Source organism: Salvelinus sp. IW2-2015, linkage group LG15 (genome assembly GCF_002910315.2).
Source record: "Salvelinus sp. IW2-2015 linkage group LG15, ASM291031v2, whole genome shotgun sequence".
Taxonomy (NCBI): Eukaryota; Metazoa; Chordata; class Actinopteri; order Salmoniformes; family Salmonidae; genus Salvelinus; species Salvelinus sp. IW2-2015.
The window spans coordinates 59481642-59498414 of NC_036855.1; the positions used below are offsets into that span (position 1 = coordinate 59481642).

Genomic DNA, 16773 nt, shown 5'->3' on the forward strand with positions numbered 1-16773 from the left:
ACAGCAGTCCTTTCAGTGATACTAAAAGTCATATCTAGCCACTGGAAGTAATATAGTTACATTGTGTCATACTAATAGGCCTATTACTGGAGGGAGAGACTATGTATCTCTTACTTGATGTAATTGAGTGAATATTTCTGGGTGGATTGCAGACACTTATTTTGCCTTTGAGCTGAGCAGATATGATCTGGCAACAAGGTACTATCTTGCAGAGTTTGATATGCAGAGACAAGCCAGTAATACAAATGCAAGCGATTGGAATTTATTGCGGGGGAAAAGCCTCACATTGTATGTGGACAGTATATGTAGCCCATTAGTGTTGAGGAAAACATTTGTGGTTGTATGTGTGTAATCTGTATGCTTTAATTGTCTGTTGGTCACTGTATTTTATTTGATCTATAGCAGATTAAATCAAAAGGCTAATCAACAAATGCATAAATGCTCTGGTGGTCAACTTTAGCTAAGGCTCATGTGAAAATGAGCAGAAAGGTGAGATGATTAGTGTGGAACAGCCGCCAAGAGAGTGTTCTTGTATCGCTATTGTGAACCGCTGTCGCACCTCTACGTCTCCCTCTAGCGAATTCTGGTGACATTGCGAGCTTTATCGGTGTGGTTTGGCAGATCCACTCCCTCGCTCTGCTATCACACACCCCTTGCTTCTACCACTTTCCCTCCACTGTTCCTGAGTTTCGGAAAATCAAGCAGTGTGTTGAAGGAAAGGTAACAACAAGTGTAAGTTCAGGGGACCACGTCAGGTAGGAACAAGCAGCAAGAGTTTGGATGTATTCATTTGAAGCATGTGATGCAAGTTTCTGAATGATTGAGGTAATCGAACAAAATAATGTTATTGCAGAGTATTTTTGGAATAGTATACGTTCATGTTGTATTGTTATATCATTCATTGTGAAATGCTTGGATTCATTCAGAGGTTGTGGAGGTGCATTGATAAACGACCAGTTTAGCCAGTAATCTAGATCAGTTTATATATATTATGTGACGATAATTGAATGAATAAGGCAGTCGCGCTTCTCTCTGTCACCCTCAACAAATCATGCTATAGTTATCGTAGGAAATCATTTAGGTTGAGACCAAAGTTGAGAACAAAATCTGTATGAGTTGCTTAGTTGGATAGAAGTCATGTCAATTACAATTGTACAAGTCTTGAGTAGTCATTTATCAAGCTTAGCTGTCTATAACTGACTCTCTACCAGATATAGCACAGATATATACTAGATAGACACAGTATATATGAAATGCACGTGCTACGCCCGGTTTAACATGACCAGGGAGGGGTGTGTGCCCATGCAGTTGTTGGTTCATTTGTCGGACAACAGGTTGTAGACATATAGGTTATGAGAATCTCATCTCCACATTTTATTTTTTATCTGTAACATTTATAGATCAGCACTCTTATTTTTTGCATTTATCTTCCACCATCATATTAAATGTCATTGCAATATATTTAAAAAATAATTATAAGAACATGGAACCAACTGAACGTTACAAGTGTTGGGCAGATTATTTCGAACTAATTACAACTCTCGGTTATTGGTTGTTTTATAGTAGCCAATAATCTCAATATGTGTTCTATTTTATGAGTCATATGAGCCCTTATCATTTGTTCTTATTGTTTCTAACTACCTCGTCAAACACTTATGATTGCTGCCAAGGGCGCCTGATCTAATGTAACATAATTGCTTCAACCGAGCCTCACCCCACTGAAGAGCAGCAGCCGAATGACTGAAGGTCGCTGTCCATTGGCGGTGGTGCTGAAATAGGGCAATGTGGATTCTTGCGCCTGGGCAGGCTTTGTCAATATTATCTTTTTTTTACTGAGTAGCAATTCACCTGTTATTATTCAATCACCTTCATAGCCTACCTCATATGCAAACTTCTTCTGGTCTGAACTTGGATTCTGCTACTATTTATTTGGGTATCTGTAATTTCTTAAGATTAGGATGATGTTAAGGTTCAATAACATGTTGTTTGTGGATATATGCTATTTTGCAGATACTTAAAGGCCCAGTGCAGCCAAAAACGTGATTTCCCTGTGTTTTATATATATATTCACACTATGTTGGAATAATACTGGGACATTTTGAAAATGATTATGCCATTTTAGTACAAGAGCTGTTTGACAAGACCGCCTGAAATGTCAACCTGTTCTGTTGGGATTGAGTTTTGGTCTGCCTGGTGACATCACCAAGCGGTAATTAGCCCAATAAGAAAGACAGTTCCAAACCTCTTTGCCAATAATAATCTAGTTTTCAGTTTTCCCCATTCAGACCACTCCCAGACAGTCCTAGCAAAATTATTGCTTGAGAAATTGCTCTTTGTTAAAAAAGTATTTTTGACCATTTTAATTGAAAACAATCACAGTAAGGTACTTTATTGTAAGTCAGAAATAATTTGATTTTGAGATAAAAACAGCTGCATTGGACCTTTAATTTGTGTTTTCTTTACATAGGTACAGTACCTGTGTGGACTTTGAAGAGAAGGATGATTGGGAGCATACTCTTTTTTAACCCAGTTGTGATGCTCATGGACAACTTTTTCATGAAGAACACATGAAAACACACTTTGGCGGATCCTGAATCGTAAATGACTCTCCACAGCTTTCTGGTCATCTAATCAAGACTCCCCAACCTCCATCCAGCTCGGCCCACCCTGTCTGTTATCTCTGCATACATTAAAGGGCACCTGTCTTCATGTCAAATACAGACCTCTGAGAGAACTCTTTGCCCTTTTGTAACATTCACTGCCAAGTCCAAGGATCCATTCTTCTCTTCTATGTATCTAACTCTGTGAGATTTCAGTGCCTCGCTCGGCTTGAATCCCTTAGCCATCCCTAGTAGTTCCCAWTACTCTGAGCTCTCGACAGCACCCACCCTCTCTTGCTCCTTACTGGTTGACTCCTTGGGTCCTGAGCCAGGATGAATGACGTCCAGGATGCTACCTCCCCAGGGGCCGCTCTAGGTGGCCCTGTCACCTGCGTCTCCAAAGTGGAGCTGCGCGTCGCCTGCAAGGCCCTGCTGGACCGAGACACACTGAACAAGTCTGACCCATGTGTCATACTCATGGTGCAGAACCAGGGACAGTGGACAGAGGTGAGTACCCCCCATCCCCTGTATGTCCCCAACCTACTGGCCTGGTAAAGTCTTAACTAACATTGTTCGCTCCATAATGTACTGATTGTATGAACAATAAGCAATGGATGTTGATGCTAAAACAACTAAGCCTGTGAAGCGCAAACGCCAGTAATGAGCTGCATAAGTATCTCTATGATGTTGACATGTAACATTGGATAGTATGACCCCAGTTTATTAAAATAACAATGATTCCGTGTCTGACAGAGTTGGATAGCATGAGGCGAACCAGAGTGAGTGCTTGTTTCTACTGAATGGAAGGCATTGTCACCTAGCAGGATATGGACGGCACAGTGGGAGGGGCAGCCCTCTCTCCCCGCCCTCCATTTCTCCATATCAAAGCTGAGCCATATTTTGAGAAAAAAAGTATTATCTGGAACGGCAGTGGTGGCTTGAAGACAGGAGTGAGATTTAAGGAGTGGGCTGTTTGTGTGAACGTGTCAGACTGAGGATGAAATCTTAATCTTGCTCCCATTATCCCAACAGCTGGGCAGTACACCAGATCACAGAGAACAAAGTAGAGCCAGGGAGAAGTGACTTATCTGGTGCTGGCTTGGTGGTATTGCTGCCATCTTCTTTTCTTTTGAAATGGATTCTGATTTATAGTGTAGCTACCTGAAACTGAATTGAAATTCTCAAACATATCACCGCGAACATTGTTCATAGGATGAGGGAGTGGGACAGGAAATCTTATTTTCCTTTTCACGCTTCTTCCTCTACTCTCCGTATCTCTTTCTCACTATTTCATTCTAAGTTGCGGGTCATAGTTTCTTGTCTGCTTTGGAATTACACTGGTACACTATCTGTAATATGAGCTGGGGGTGTGCGAGCTATGAATAGCATATTTTCCATGATGCAGTACTCCACTATATATGACTGATAATCTGTATATCTATAAGGCAGTTCGAATAAAGATGGTTGCCAAAGAAATCCATCCATCTTTGTTCCTTCAGCCCATTGCGTTCCCATTTGAGATTGGGTGATTTGCGATTGGATGATTTGAGATGGGATTCCAGCCTGGCACTGTTCCAGCCTGGTACTATGAACATAAATGCAATGGTTCATTGGATCAGTCTAAAACGTTGCCATCTCAGTCTAAAACTCAGTCATACACTGCTGCCATCTAGTGGCCAGAATCTAAACTGTGCCTAGATTCCTATGTCATATATTGGCCTTTTTCTTGCATTTCAAAGATGAAAAAAAAGAAAAGAAATATTTTGTCTTTGTATTATATTTGACCAGCTCTAATGTGTTATATTCTCCTGCATTAATTTCACATTTCCACAAATTTCTAAGTGTTTCCTTTCAAATGGTATCAAGAATATGCATATCCTTGCTTCAGGTCCTGAGCTACAGGTAGTTAGATTTGGGTATGTCATTTTAGGCTAAAGTTTTTAAATAGGATCCCATCCTTAAGAGGGAACCCCTGCTCTTCCATGACATAGACTGACCAGGTGAATCCAGGTGAAAGCAATGATCCATTATTGATGTCACTCGTTAAATCCACTTCAATCAGTGTAGATGAAGGGGAGGAGACAGGTTAAAGACAATTGGGACATGGATTGTGTATGTGTGCCATTCAGAGGGTGAATGAGCAAGACAAAATATTTAAGTGCCTTTGAACGGGGTATGGTACTGCAATGCTGCTGTTTTTTTCTACGCTTAACAGTTTCCCGTGTGTATCAAGAATGGTCCACCACCCCAAAGGACATCCAGCCAACTTAACACAACTTTGGGAAGCATTGGAGTCAACATGGGCCAACATCCCTGTGAATTTGATTTATTTATCCTTATTTAACCAAGGTCTCTTTTAAAAGATGAGCCCTGAATGACATATATTACAGAAAATAGACATCAATATAAAGACAAAATGCAGAAAGAAAAACCCGGTCATAAAAAACAAACACATACATCAGTAATACGGTCCTCAATCAGCTTTCTGAATCGCCCTAGAGGCACCAAAACATCACATTTAACAACATTTAGAAGATTGTTCCACAAATAAGGTGCAAGAAAACTAAAAGCTGAGTTAGCTAAGTCAGTAGAGACCAAAGACATTTCAAGAGTAAACCATCTCTGAGAAACCTTGTAGAGTCCATGCCCTGACGAATTGAGTCTGTTCTGAGGGCAGAAGGGGGACTCAATATCAGCTCAATATCAGCAAGATGTTCCTAGTTTTTTTGTACACTCAGTGTATGTTGCAATTATGCCCCAATGTTTTCGCCTCTCCTCCAGGCATTGCCAGATAATGATTAACAGTGACAATGCCAAATCGTAGTGCGTTGAGATGGGAAGCATTTATTGAGGCCCAGTTAATGGTTATGAATGAGAAATGTGTTCTGAGGCTTTGGCAATAATGAAGCTTGGCTGATAGTGTTGAGCACACACTAATCAATTTGTCGCTGTGGTAATGCAATAAAACAACATTTCATGAGGACATTAACCTGGGTTCTCTGCAAACGGAGCATTTGAGTAGTTTACATAACTCCCCTGAATTCAGCTCGAGCATTAGGAGGTGATATAATTGATACAACCTAATGCTCCGAATAACCATATCATCCATGTCAGTGGAGAATGCATCTCAAATTGGAACGCAATGGGCTGAAGGTGTGCTGAAGGAACAAAGATGGATTTCTTTGGCAACCATCTATAATTCAAACTGCCTTATAGATATACAGAATATCAGTCATATATGGCGGACTTCAAATTAGGGAATTCGGCTATTTCAGAGGTATAAAATCATGCACACCGCCATGCAATCTCCATAGACAAACATTGGCAGTACAATGGCCTTACTGAAGAGCTCAGTGATATTCAACGTGGCACAGTCATAGGATGCCACCTTTCCAACAGTCAGTTCGTCAAATTTCTGCCCTGCTAGAGCTGTCCCGGTCAACTGTAAGTGCTGTTATTGTGAAGTGGAAACTTCTAGGAGCAACAATGGCTCAGCCACGATTTGGTAGGCCATACGAGCTCACAGAACGGGACCTTCGAGTGCTGAAGCGTGTAAAGATCATCTGTCCTCGGTTGCAACACTCACTACCAAGTTTCAAACTGCCTCTGGAAGTAACGTCAGCACAATAACTGTTCTTTGGGAGCGTCATGAAATGGGTTTCCATGGCTGATCAGCCGCCCACAAGCCTAAGATCACCATGTGCAATGCCAGCGTAGGCTGGAGTGGTGTAAAGCTCGTCGCCATTGGACTCTAGACCAGTGGAAATGCGTTCCCTGGAGTGATGAATCACGCCTCACCATCTGGCAGTCCGACGGACAAATCTGGATTTGCCAGGAGAAAGCTACCTGACCGAATGCATAGTGCCAACTGTAAAGTTTGGTGGAGGAGGAATAATGGTCTGTTTTTCATGGTTCAGGCTCTTTAGTCCAATGAAGGGAAGTCTTAATGCTTCAGCATACAGTTACATTCTAGACGATTCTATGCTTCCAACTTTGTGGCAACAGTTTGGGGAAGGCCCTTTCCTGTTTCAGCATGACAATACCCCCATGCACAAAGCGAAGTCCATACAGAAATGGTTTGTCKAGATCGGTGGGGAAGAACTTGACTAGCCTGCACAGAGCCCTGACCTCAACCCCATTGAACACCTTTGGGATCAATCAATCAATCAATCAATTTTATTTTTATATAGCCCTTCGTACATCAGCTAATATCTCGAAGTGCTGTACAGACACCCAGCCTAAAACCCCAAACAGCTAGTAATGCAGGTGTAGAAGCACGGGATGAATTGGAATGCCCACTGCGAGCCAGGCCTAACTGCCCAACATCAGTTCCTGACATCACTAATGCTCTTGTGGCTGAATGGAAGCAAGTCCCCAACACAATGTTCCAACATCTAGTGGAAAGCCTTCCCAGAAGAGTGTTATAACAAAAAGAGGAGACCAACTCCATATTAATGGCCACAATTTTGCAATGAGATTTTCGACAAGCAGGTGTCCACATACACCGCATGACTAAAAGTATCTTAACCAGTAGCGGTGCGTGGGTAAAATCACTAGGGAAGCCAAGCCAGATAAAAAGCCATATTACATCCTATGTGTTGTGATAATTGCGTTGTTTGATCTATAACCTGTTAGTTCATATGCCTTGAGACTGTGATATATAAGCCTTAGGCCAAGACAATAAGAAGACACAGTTGCAGAATAAACTGAACCACACCTTTGTTTCATAACAAAACCCAAGAGCATCCTCTGTCTGGTCAAGTCCACAAAGTATATTGCATGTAACAAACAGTTACATGACCTACAGCATGGTCAAGAAAGTTCATCTTTCTGACATTTTCAGACTACTAAACAACTACAATTTAGAACCACGGAGAGTTACTGCAAGTCGCAAAGAAAACAGGAGCTGCTGCCACTATTCCAGCACCATTTCAACTTCAGCATTTCAACATCATCAAATCACCTACAGTGACAACTAAAAGATACCAAAAACTATTTAGTCCAATCCATGTAAGGTACATATGACGTGGCTGTCCATGGTTCTGATTTATTTGTGTGTGTGTGTGTGTTGGTGAAAGTATTTCATGTTGACTAAGTTTTCTATGACTGTCATACAGTACACTCTTATTTTTTTGCTGTCCTAGTCTACCTGGCTAAAATTATTGGCGCTAGCCCAACTTCCTTTCATGGGCAATGTTAGCCTTCTACATTTAGCTACATATTGAACTTCCATCCTCTCAGTCCAGGGGCACAATGTAGTTTATGGTTGGATCATAATTGCCTTTATAATCATTGGCCAGTACAGAGAACTAAGTAAAACCACAAGTCCAAATCCCTATCTCCATCTAATTTAGGAAAGGGCCAATTTTAGCTAGCTAGCTAGCCACCGGAGGACAACAACAAAACGAGATACAACAATTCAAGTTGTTTCTATAGATGCCGTATTTCTCTATGATAGGACTGAAGCCAAATCCAAACTGGCTTCCCTTGACACTTTATTTTGGTACGCCAGGACCATTCACAGTTGAGTTCAATTCTGATTGGCTATTATTTTATACTTTATACTTTTAGACCAAACGCTTGCTGGCTTCCCTTGCGTTCAATGCTACGGACAGCAGCAATGTCGTACTCTTTATGACCAGACCGCATCAAATAGATGGCCTACACATACAGAGACAGAGGGGCGCTGTTTCTCTCGCTCTGATGCTTTCTCCGGTGAGATACATTCAGCCTCTTGCGTATTGAAAGTCAATTATGAAAACCCAGAGAGACGAAAGAGACATTATTTTATGTTTTTTTCTTGGTAAATGATTTGGGAAAGCCTGGCTTCCCTTGGCATCCATCAATACATGCCACTGATCTTAACCATATCAGTGCTGTTGATATACAGTGGCTGAAGCCACTTCATGGTTTTACTAAAGATAGAATTCAGCAAAACAGAGAGCTGTGTCAAGATAGTTGGGTTGGGGAAGAGGCCTTTGAATGAACACTCCCTTGAGATATGATGTCTTGTACTAATCTGTATTTGAGTCTTTGGTGGCCCACTCATTTGCTCTCATCCATCTGAACAGGGAAGCAACATTGTCATGCAAATAATTTGCTCATCCTGCCGAAGGCTGAGAGAGATCGGGTACAGATCTCGCTTCTCTCTCTCCTGCCGAACGAATGGAGCACATTATTTATTAATTTTATTCAATATTCTGCCCATATGAATGAATGTATATACAATATTCTGCCACCAGCCAGCCGTCGATCCCCAGCCAATCACGCACGTGTGGCGGGTGTGCAGACAAAAGACTTGCCGACAAATGAAGGCTTCTGCAGCCTTCACTGTAAAATATAATGCGTTGCAGCGGTGCTTCCATGGACACAAGGGAACAAAAAAACCTCATACATTTTTTAGTTGAAGATGTGATTATACTTATTTTATAAAAGTTAGGTATCAAGATATCGACTCACATTTTTCCTCTCTGAATCCTCCCTCCACCTGTAGCGTTTTTTTGCATTCTAGTGTTTGTCACTGATACCACCTTCCCTTTATGAAAATGACTTAATGAGAGTCCTCTGTTCTCTGTTGGGTAAAACACATGGTCAAATCATGACATCAGTTATCTTCAGGTCGGGAAGTCGTAGCTCTAGAAAGATGCCCGAGTCTCCGACTTGGAATTCCGAGTTGGATGACCGTTCAAAAAGATTTATCCCAGTTGGAGCTAGTTTGTTTCTAGAGTTCACAGTTGTTTTGAACGCGGAATTACAGCTCTACTCTTACGATAAGTGCCATGGAATTTTTTTATGCCCACAGAGAGTCAGGACACCCATTTTAAAATCCCATCTGAAAGACCCTACTCAGTGCAATGTCCCCTTCACTGCCCTGGGGCATAGAGCCCTACAGTGAGGGTGTCATAATACGCATAAAACCTAGCGGTCAAACAGGGAAATGGTTCCAATCATTTTTCCACCATACATTTTTCCCGTAGGGAATTTTAGAATAAGGGCTGTGTTTCGTATAGGCTTACCCTGGCGTGACTTTTTGACAACCATGTAAATCTCTCTCGGACAAGGTGACTTATATTAGTCTCTATTTACTCTCAGATTCGAAAATCCTAATTAGCATGAAAGTAGACGTAATGCAAGACTACAAATCCAAGCTCCTGCACGTCATCTCTAGCTGACACCTTTGCTAACAGGTATTGTGTCAATTTAAAACTTGCACAAGACAGTTCACAGAATTGTCAATTTAAAGACATTTTGCCAAGTTATTAATTCTTAAATTTAGCTAACATTAGATATGTGTTTCTTATTTAACCAGGCAAGTCAGTTAAGAACAAATTCTTATTTACAATGACGACCTACCCCGGCCAAACCCTCCCAACACTGGGCCAATTGTGCGTCACCTTATGGGACYTCCGATCACGGCTGGTTATGATACAGCCCGGGATCGAACCCGGGTCTGTAGTGACACCTCTAGCACTGCAATGCAGTGCCTGAGACCGCTGCACCACCCCAAATGATTCTTACATTTACCTCGATTAGGCAGTCTCGTCCAGATCATCATTTCATTTGTAGTATTTTATGATAGSCACATTAGCAGCTAAATAGCATTTCATTTTGGGGTGGTAAATACAGGCAAATATATTGATAAAAGTCACCATGTCCATTTACACGGTTATCAAAACTTCTCGCCAGGGTAATCCTACACCAAAAACAGCCCTTATTTGAAGTATTTCTAAAATCACCTCTGGGAAAAACGATTGGAACCATTTTCTTGTTTGTCCGCTAGGTTTTACGACTCATACTGTGGTACTCTATTGGGAGCTCCTTTGGCCAGAGTGCCCCCTACTGGCCCTCCAACCTCACTTCCAGCAGCATCTGGTCTCCCATTCAGGACCGACTCTGCTGGCAAGCAGGAGAGAGTGAGGAGAGAGTGAGGAGAGAGTGAGGAGAGAGGCAGGAGAGAGTGAGGAGAGAGTGAGGAGAGAGGGAGGAGAGAGGGAGGAGAGAGTGAGGAGAGAGTGAGGAGAGAGGGAGCTGACTCCCTGGGACCTCAGAGATCCCTCCATACGTCAGACAGTCACCTCTCTGTAGACTCTCCCTGCCACCCCAGATGAATGGGCATCACAGGGGTAGGCATCACACAGGCACAGCCCTTCCTCTGTGGCTCTGGGTAGCTTTCTTCACACACGGAAACTAACTTGTCAGTGTTCACAAATATGTCCAACCAGATAGCACAGGAAGAGATGGAGAGAGAAAGTCTGAGAGAGATGGAGAGAGAGAATGAGAGAAACAGCGAGAGGAGGAGGGCTAGAGAGTCTAATTAAAACATGTCTCAGCTGTTATCTCCTGAGAAATTAACCACTCTTTGTACTGTTTGCAAGGTCAATAATGAATAACAAGACAACCCACCCCCATTCCTCAGGTCACCTGTATCATTATACTTAATAACATTGTCTTTAACACTCTTGAGGTGTCGCTAATTAGGACGGGCAGAGTAGACACTTTATTCTACAGTGATTGTCAGTGAGAAAAGGTGCATGCTTTCTCTGTTGCTTCTCATCAACCATTGTGAGTGTGTGTGTATGTGCGTGTGTGTGTGTGTGTCTGTGTGTGTTCTCGTCAGCTCAAGGCCAACAGCATGAGGCAAAGCAGTAGGATTAACTCCTGAATATCTGAATGTTAACGTGGAAGTGCATGTGTGTACCATGTGTTCCATGTATGTTCATGGCGTTTGGTGTGTGGGGCCCATGTTGACTCTGACTTTAGAGAGCTTTGACAGAGCTGCTGATCAGGGAGCTTCATTCTTGATTTGCGCTCTATGGACAGGTGGGATTTGGCTTTGCTATGGTAAGGTTGTTAGTGAGATTGATGGCTAGGCCTGTATTGAGATTGATGGCAATCTCTAGAGTATTTCTTTTTTAGATCAAACTATGCAGATTATGTCAATTTGCCTTTCATATTTAACTACCTGTGTTTGACAACTTTCTGACTTTATCTTCTGTTTTACCATCACAACTTTTTCCTCAAATTTAATGAAATGGAAAACGAGTAAAACATTWATGGCATTTTAAGTTTCTACCAGATTTAGATTGACAGATGCCTTAGGCTTGAATTATTTTTTAATATGCCTTTTCAATAACTCCAGTTTGAAATCCATTGATTCACTTAAACCATGAAACACTTAAACCATGGTTCAAACACAGCTTTTTAGGTCACTTTAATTTACTGATGGCATCTTTAGGGGACACATGTGCTTTTGATGATGAGTTGACTCCACTCAGAATACCTAGCTTGGAGAAAAATGAACAATAATTTATCTGGTACTGGACATAACTGGATGCTGGATGCTACTGGATGGGACATCATTTGTCTGGGTGCTAGATGGGTACACTGGCTGGGTTTACATAGGCAGCCAAATTCTGATATTTTTCCCAATTATTGGCAAAAGAGCTGATCTGATTGGTCAAAGATCAGAATTGGGCTGCCTGCGTAAACACAGCCTCTGTGCTCCACTGAAAGCAGGTGGCAATGTGGAGAGTTCAGGCATGAACCAGGTGTATTAGATAAACAGGTGTATGAATGTCCAAGCATGGCAATGGATGAGCTGTGTGTTTGCTGAGCTCTCAGCCCTCAGTCCACTAAAATCCTCTTGCTGTCACTGTGTGAACAAGAGCTTCAACAAGATTTACATTTTGGTCTAATCAATAGGAAAACAAACAAGAACGCCAACATGGCTTGTAGCGGTGATCCAGGTGCAGATGGGTATTTGGCTGTAGTTCCTGCATTTCCATGTGCCCATGAATGCATCACCATGTCCCATACATTATTAGAATTGCAAATGAACTGAATACAATGTACATTGCATAAAACTGCACTTTTTATGTTTAATTGGTAGGAAGCTCTCATTAGAGAGTTGAGTTGGAGGTCAAGTTTCTCCAGTAATATCCAACACCGTGTCCAACATTCTAATTCTGTGCCTTTTTCCCCCTCTTGTCGCTTCAGCTTGACAGGACAGAGGTGATCAAGAGCAACCTGCACCGGTCTTTGCCAAGGTCTTCACCCTGGACTACTACTTTGAGAGAAGTGCAGAAGCTGCGGTTCGAGGTCTACGACATCCATGGCACCCACAGTATTGGCACCGCGATGACGACTTCCTGGGTGGAGTGGAGTGTACACTCGGCACAGTCCTGTACTGAAATGTGAACCCTTCCACTTCAGTTATCCAATGTACCACTGCTGTTATGTCTAATCAAAGATCACTCACACGAACACAATAAACTGAATGGAACACATGTGCCGAGTTGCTGCTCAGCACAAAACAGAGGCCAGAGGGTTAAAGGTTAGAGGTCACTCAGTCCTCGTCATAACTGCTCTCAACTATTTTAATACTTCTCACTGCTTCACTAGTCACCAGTCATTCATAGTTTTCCTGTGTTCCACAGATTGTAGCCCAGAAGAAGATGGTGAAGCCTTTATTCCTAAAGTATGCGAAGTACGCCGGGAAATCCACCATCACGGTAGGTTTCACCTATTCATCTTCCTATTGATCTCACTCCCAGCTCACTATTGCAGTAACAGTGGCACGCAAAATCAAATGCATTGACTTGTTAAATAAATTCATGCAATTAAAGCAAAGTAGCTGATGTGAATCCTGTGATGTAAGGATGCTTCTCTGTACAAAGAATCATGACTCATATACAATATCTGTCATGACAAAGAGAGGGGGACGTTAAAGCCCAGAGTGTTGTTTCTGTTGGATGGTCTCAACACCATCTGCCAGGCCAACATTACATTGCCATACAAAAGGGAACAACACAGAGAAATTGTTTAACAAGCCTGCAAATCTGACCTTTAGTGGAGTGGGAGGAAGAGTCAGTGTTCCTCACTGCTCCTGTTAAATCAGAGGGGCATAGTCTCTGATCTCTCAGTGCCTTCTTCTACTGCAGAGATGAGAGGAGAAAATAGAAGGGGTTTTAACCAAGGAGTGAATCTGATACTGTCAACAACAGACCTTTTGCCTTATTGATACCTATCTTTATTGATTGTACCCTAACAAACTACGCATAAATTGTCCTTGGAGAGAAGGGCTGAGAATTACTTGCTTGTGATGGAAATGGCCAAAGTAAAGATGGCATTTGAGGATCTTTCCCTTCGGGCTAGTGTTGCCATTATGACCATTGATTGGATGCGATCACATGACGCCAGCTTGCTGTGAGGCGGTTATGGGGGATATAATGGGTTTGTTTAAGCACAGTCCTGTAGCAGTGTGGGCTTAATGCATTCTAGTGAATTAGTGCTAACCTGTGTCGTGGTGTTTCTGAAAATGGCTTTTCCTGATATGATAATGGGCCTGGGCTTTGTCAGGTCTGTCCGTGAGATGGATCCCAATGACATGGCGTCTGCCTGTAATGTGCCTGCAGGCTAATCTGGAAGGTGGCAGAACAGCAGACAACAGTTTTTATTTTGTGTGAAAAATCCCTCCCCAGTCTTTGTAACACATCTCTCAGATGTCCATCATGCACATGGGGACATGGGATGTGGAGAACAGTTGATCAAATGGTAGGGATTAAGGTACTGTTGTATGCAGTTACTGTGGCTCCCACTGGCAAGCATCACATTACAATGGTCTTCTGACTGGAACGTTCATAGCCGGGCCACAATCCAATACACATTATGCCTACACAACACTCACCAGGACAATGGCACCATGATATGAGATACAATAAATCATATTAATCCAAGATGCATACTGTACGTACAGAAAGCTTGACAAGCTGCACCAAGTGTTATAGCTTTGCTGTGTTGTATTATTGATAAGCTGAGAGACCCATAGAGTTTGTTACTGGACCATTGCCACACTTCTGTTTGAATTACAGAAACCATACACTGTAGAAATGTTCTTGTTGTTTTGAGTCAACAGATGTTGTTCATTATTGTAGTAGTCGTGCATTTTAACACAGATAAAGTCCTGTTAGATAGACGGCACTTGATTCACTGGCTTACCGGCGTATAATGACACTTATTTAGGAGGTGAGGGGCAGTAAAGGGCCAATACAATTTGTCCTAATGTGTTGAGATGACTTGTAACCTTCTAATTGTTCGTCAGGAGTGGTTCTGAAGGTGAGCAGCACTCACTGTAATGGGCTCATTGTAGTGTATATGGAACTCTTTGGGCTCTGACCACACCATTAGCTATGCAACACTGTGTCTGCTTTTAGTGTCTACTTTTAGAGTGCTCCCTTCTCCCTAAGTTCCTCTCCCCTCTCCCCTCTCCACTCTCCTTTCTCCCCTCTCCCCCCTCTCATCTCTCCTTTCTCCCCTCTCCCCTCTCATCTCTCCCCTCTCCCCTCTACCTCTATTCAATTCAAAGGGGCTTCATTGGCATGGGAATCTTGTTTACATTTCCAAAGCAAGTGAAATAAACAATAAACAAAAGTGAGAAGACACAAAACAACATCAACCAAAAACGATTAGAATTTAACTGAAAATATTGAACTCAAAAAGGTTTAAAAAAGATAGACATTTAAAGTGTTATGTACAGTGTTTTAGCAATGTGCAAATAGCTGTAGTATGAATAGTAGGGGAAGATAAATAAACAGATAAATATTGGTGGTATTTACCATGTTGCTTGTGCTCCACTGGTTGCCCTGTTTTCATGGCAACGGGCCACAAATCTTGCTGATGTGACTGCACACTGCAGAATTACGCCTATCAGATATGGGAGTTTATCAATGTTTGATTTGTTTTCAAATTCTTTGTGGGTCTGTGTGATCTGTGGGAGATATGTATTTCTAATGTGGTCATATGTTTGGCAGAATGTTGGGAAGTGCAGCTCAGTTTCCACTTCATTTTGTGGGTAATGGGAACATAGCCTGTCTTCTCTCGAGAGCCAGGTCTGCCTATGGTGGCCTCTCTCAAAAGCAAGGCTATGCTCCCTGAGTCTTTACGTGGTCAAGGATTTTCTTAATTTTGTGTCAGTCACAGTAGTCAGGTATTTTGCCACTGTGTACTCACTGTTTAGGGACAGATAGCATTACAGTTTGCTCTGTTTTTGGTTGATAATTTACAGTGTGTCAAATTGTTCTCTTAGTGTTTTCTCATAATTTGGTTGGGTCTGATTGTGTTGCTGTCCTGGGCCTCTGTGGGGTCTGTTTGGGTTTGTGAACAGAACCCCAGAACCAGCTGGATGAGGGGACACTTCTCTAGGTTCATCTCTCTGTAGGTGAGGACTTTGTGGTGGAATGTGTGGTCATCGCTTCCTTTTAGGTGGTTATAGAATTGAATAGCTCTGTATGCATTGTTTGGGGCTTTGCGTTGTACACTAAGTATATTTTTGGACAGAATTCTGTATGTAGAGTCTCAATTGGGTGTTTGTCCCGTTTTGTGAATTCTTGTTTGGTGAGTCGACCCCGGACCTCACAACCATAGAGAGTAATGGCTTCTATAACTGATTGAAGTATTTTTTGCCAGATCGTAATTGGGATTACGGTTGACCGGTTGTATATTTGCTTTGATGGCGTAGAAGGCCCTTCCTGCCTTATCTGTTAGATCCTTCACTGCCTTGTGGAAGGTAACTGTCGTGTTGATGTTTAGGCCGAGGTAGGTATAGTTCTTTGTGTGCTCTAGGGCAACGGTGTCTAGATTTTATTTGTATTTGTTGTCCTGGTAACAGGAGCTTTTTTGGAACACCATTATTTTTCTCTTTACTGAGATTCATTGGGCCCAAGACTGTTCTGAAGGTAAAATGGGGTGCAACTCAATATTAGGAAGGCATTCCTAATATTTTGTACACTCAGTGTATATGTTGAATAGGGTGGGGCTCAAGATGCATCCCTGTCTCACCCCACGGCCCTGAGGAAGGAAATCTGTGTGTTTATTGCCAATTTTCAACTGAACACTTGTTGTTTGTGTACATGGATTTTATAATCTCTCTCTCTCTCTCTCTCTCTCTCTCTCTCTCTCTCTCTCTCTCTCTCTCTCTCTCTCTCTCTCTCTCTCTCACAAATATGCAGAATAATACACTTTTTAGCTATTAGTGCATTCCTTTTGGGGGCCAACCAAACAGTCTTGTGGACTACGTTTGGACCCAGCTCCCATGCAGTCGTTTGGCCAGCTCTGCATTACAGTAATGGAACCACATCCGTTTCTGGGCTTGAGTGAGCTTTCTGTTGAAGTTTTA

At 42.2% G+C, this 16773-nt stretch overlaps 1 protein-coding gene across 1 annotated transcript in view; it reads left to right on the forward strand.

The window, feature by feature from the left end:
- Positions 1–677: 677 nt before the first annotated feature.
- Positions 678–16773, forward strand: part of LOC111973819 (copine-7-like) — a 39090-nt gene continuing 22994 nt past the window's right edge. Inside the window, 7 exon segments of the mRNA XM_024001234.3 lie at positions 678–755; positions 2468–3107; positions 12597–12627; positions 12630–12673; positions 12675–12729; positions 12732–12778; positions 13037–13111. Coding sequence (XP_023857002.3) covers positions 2934–3107; positions 12597–12627; positions 12630–12673; positions 12675–12729; positions 12732–12778; positions 13037–13111 — 426 coding nt within the window. The 5' untranslated portion in view covers positions 678–755; positions 2468–2933.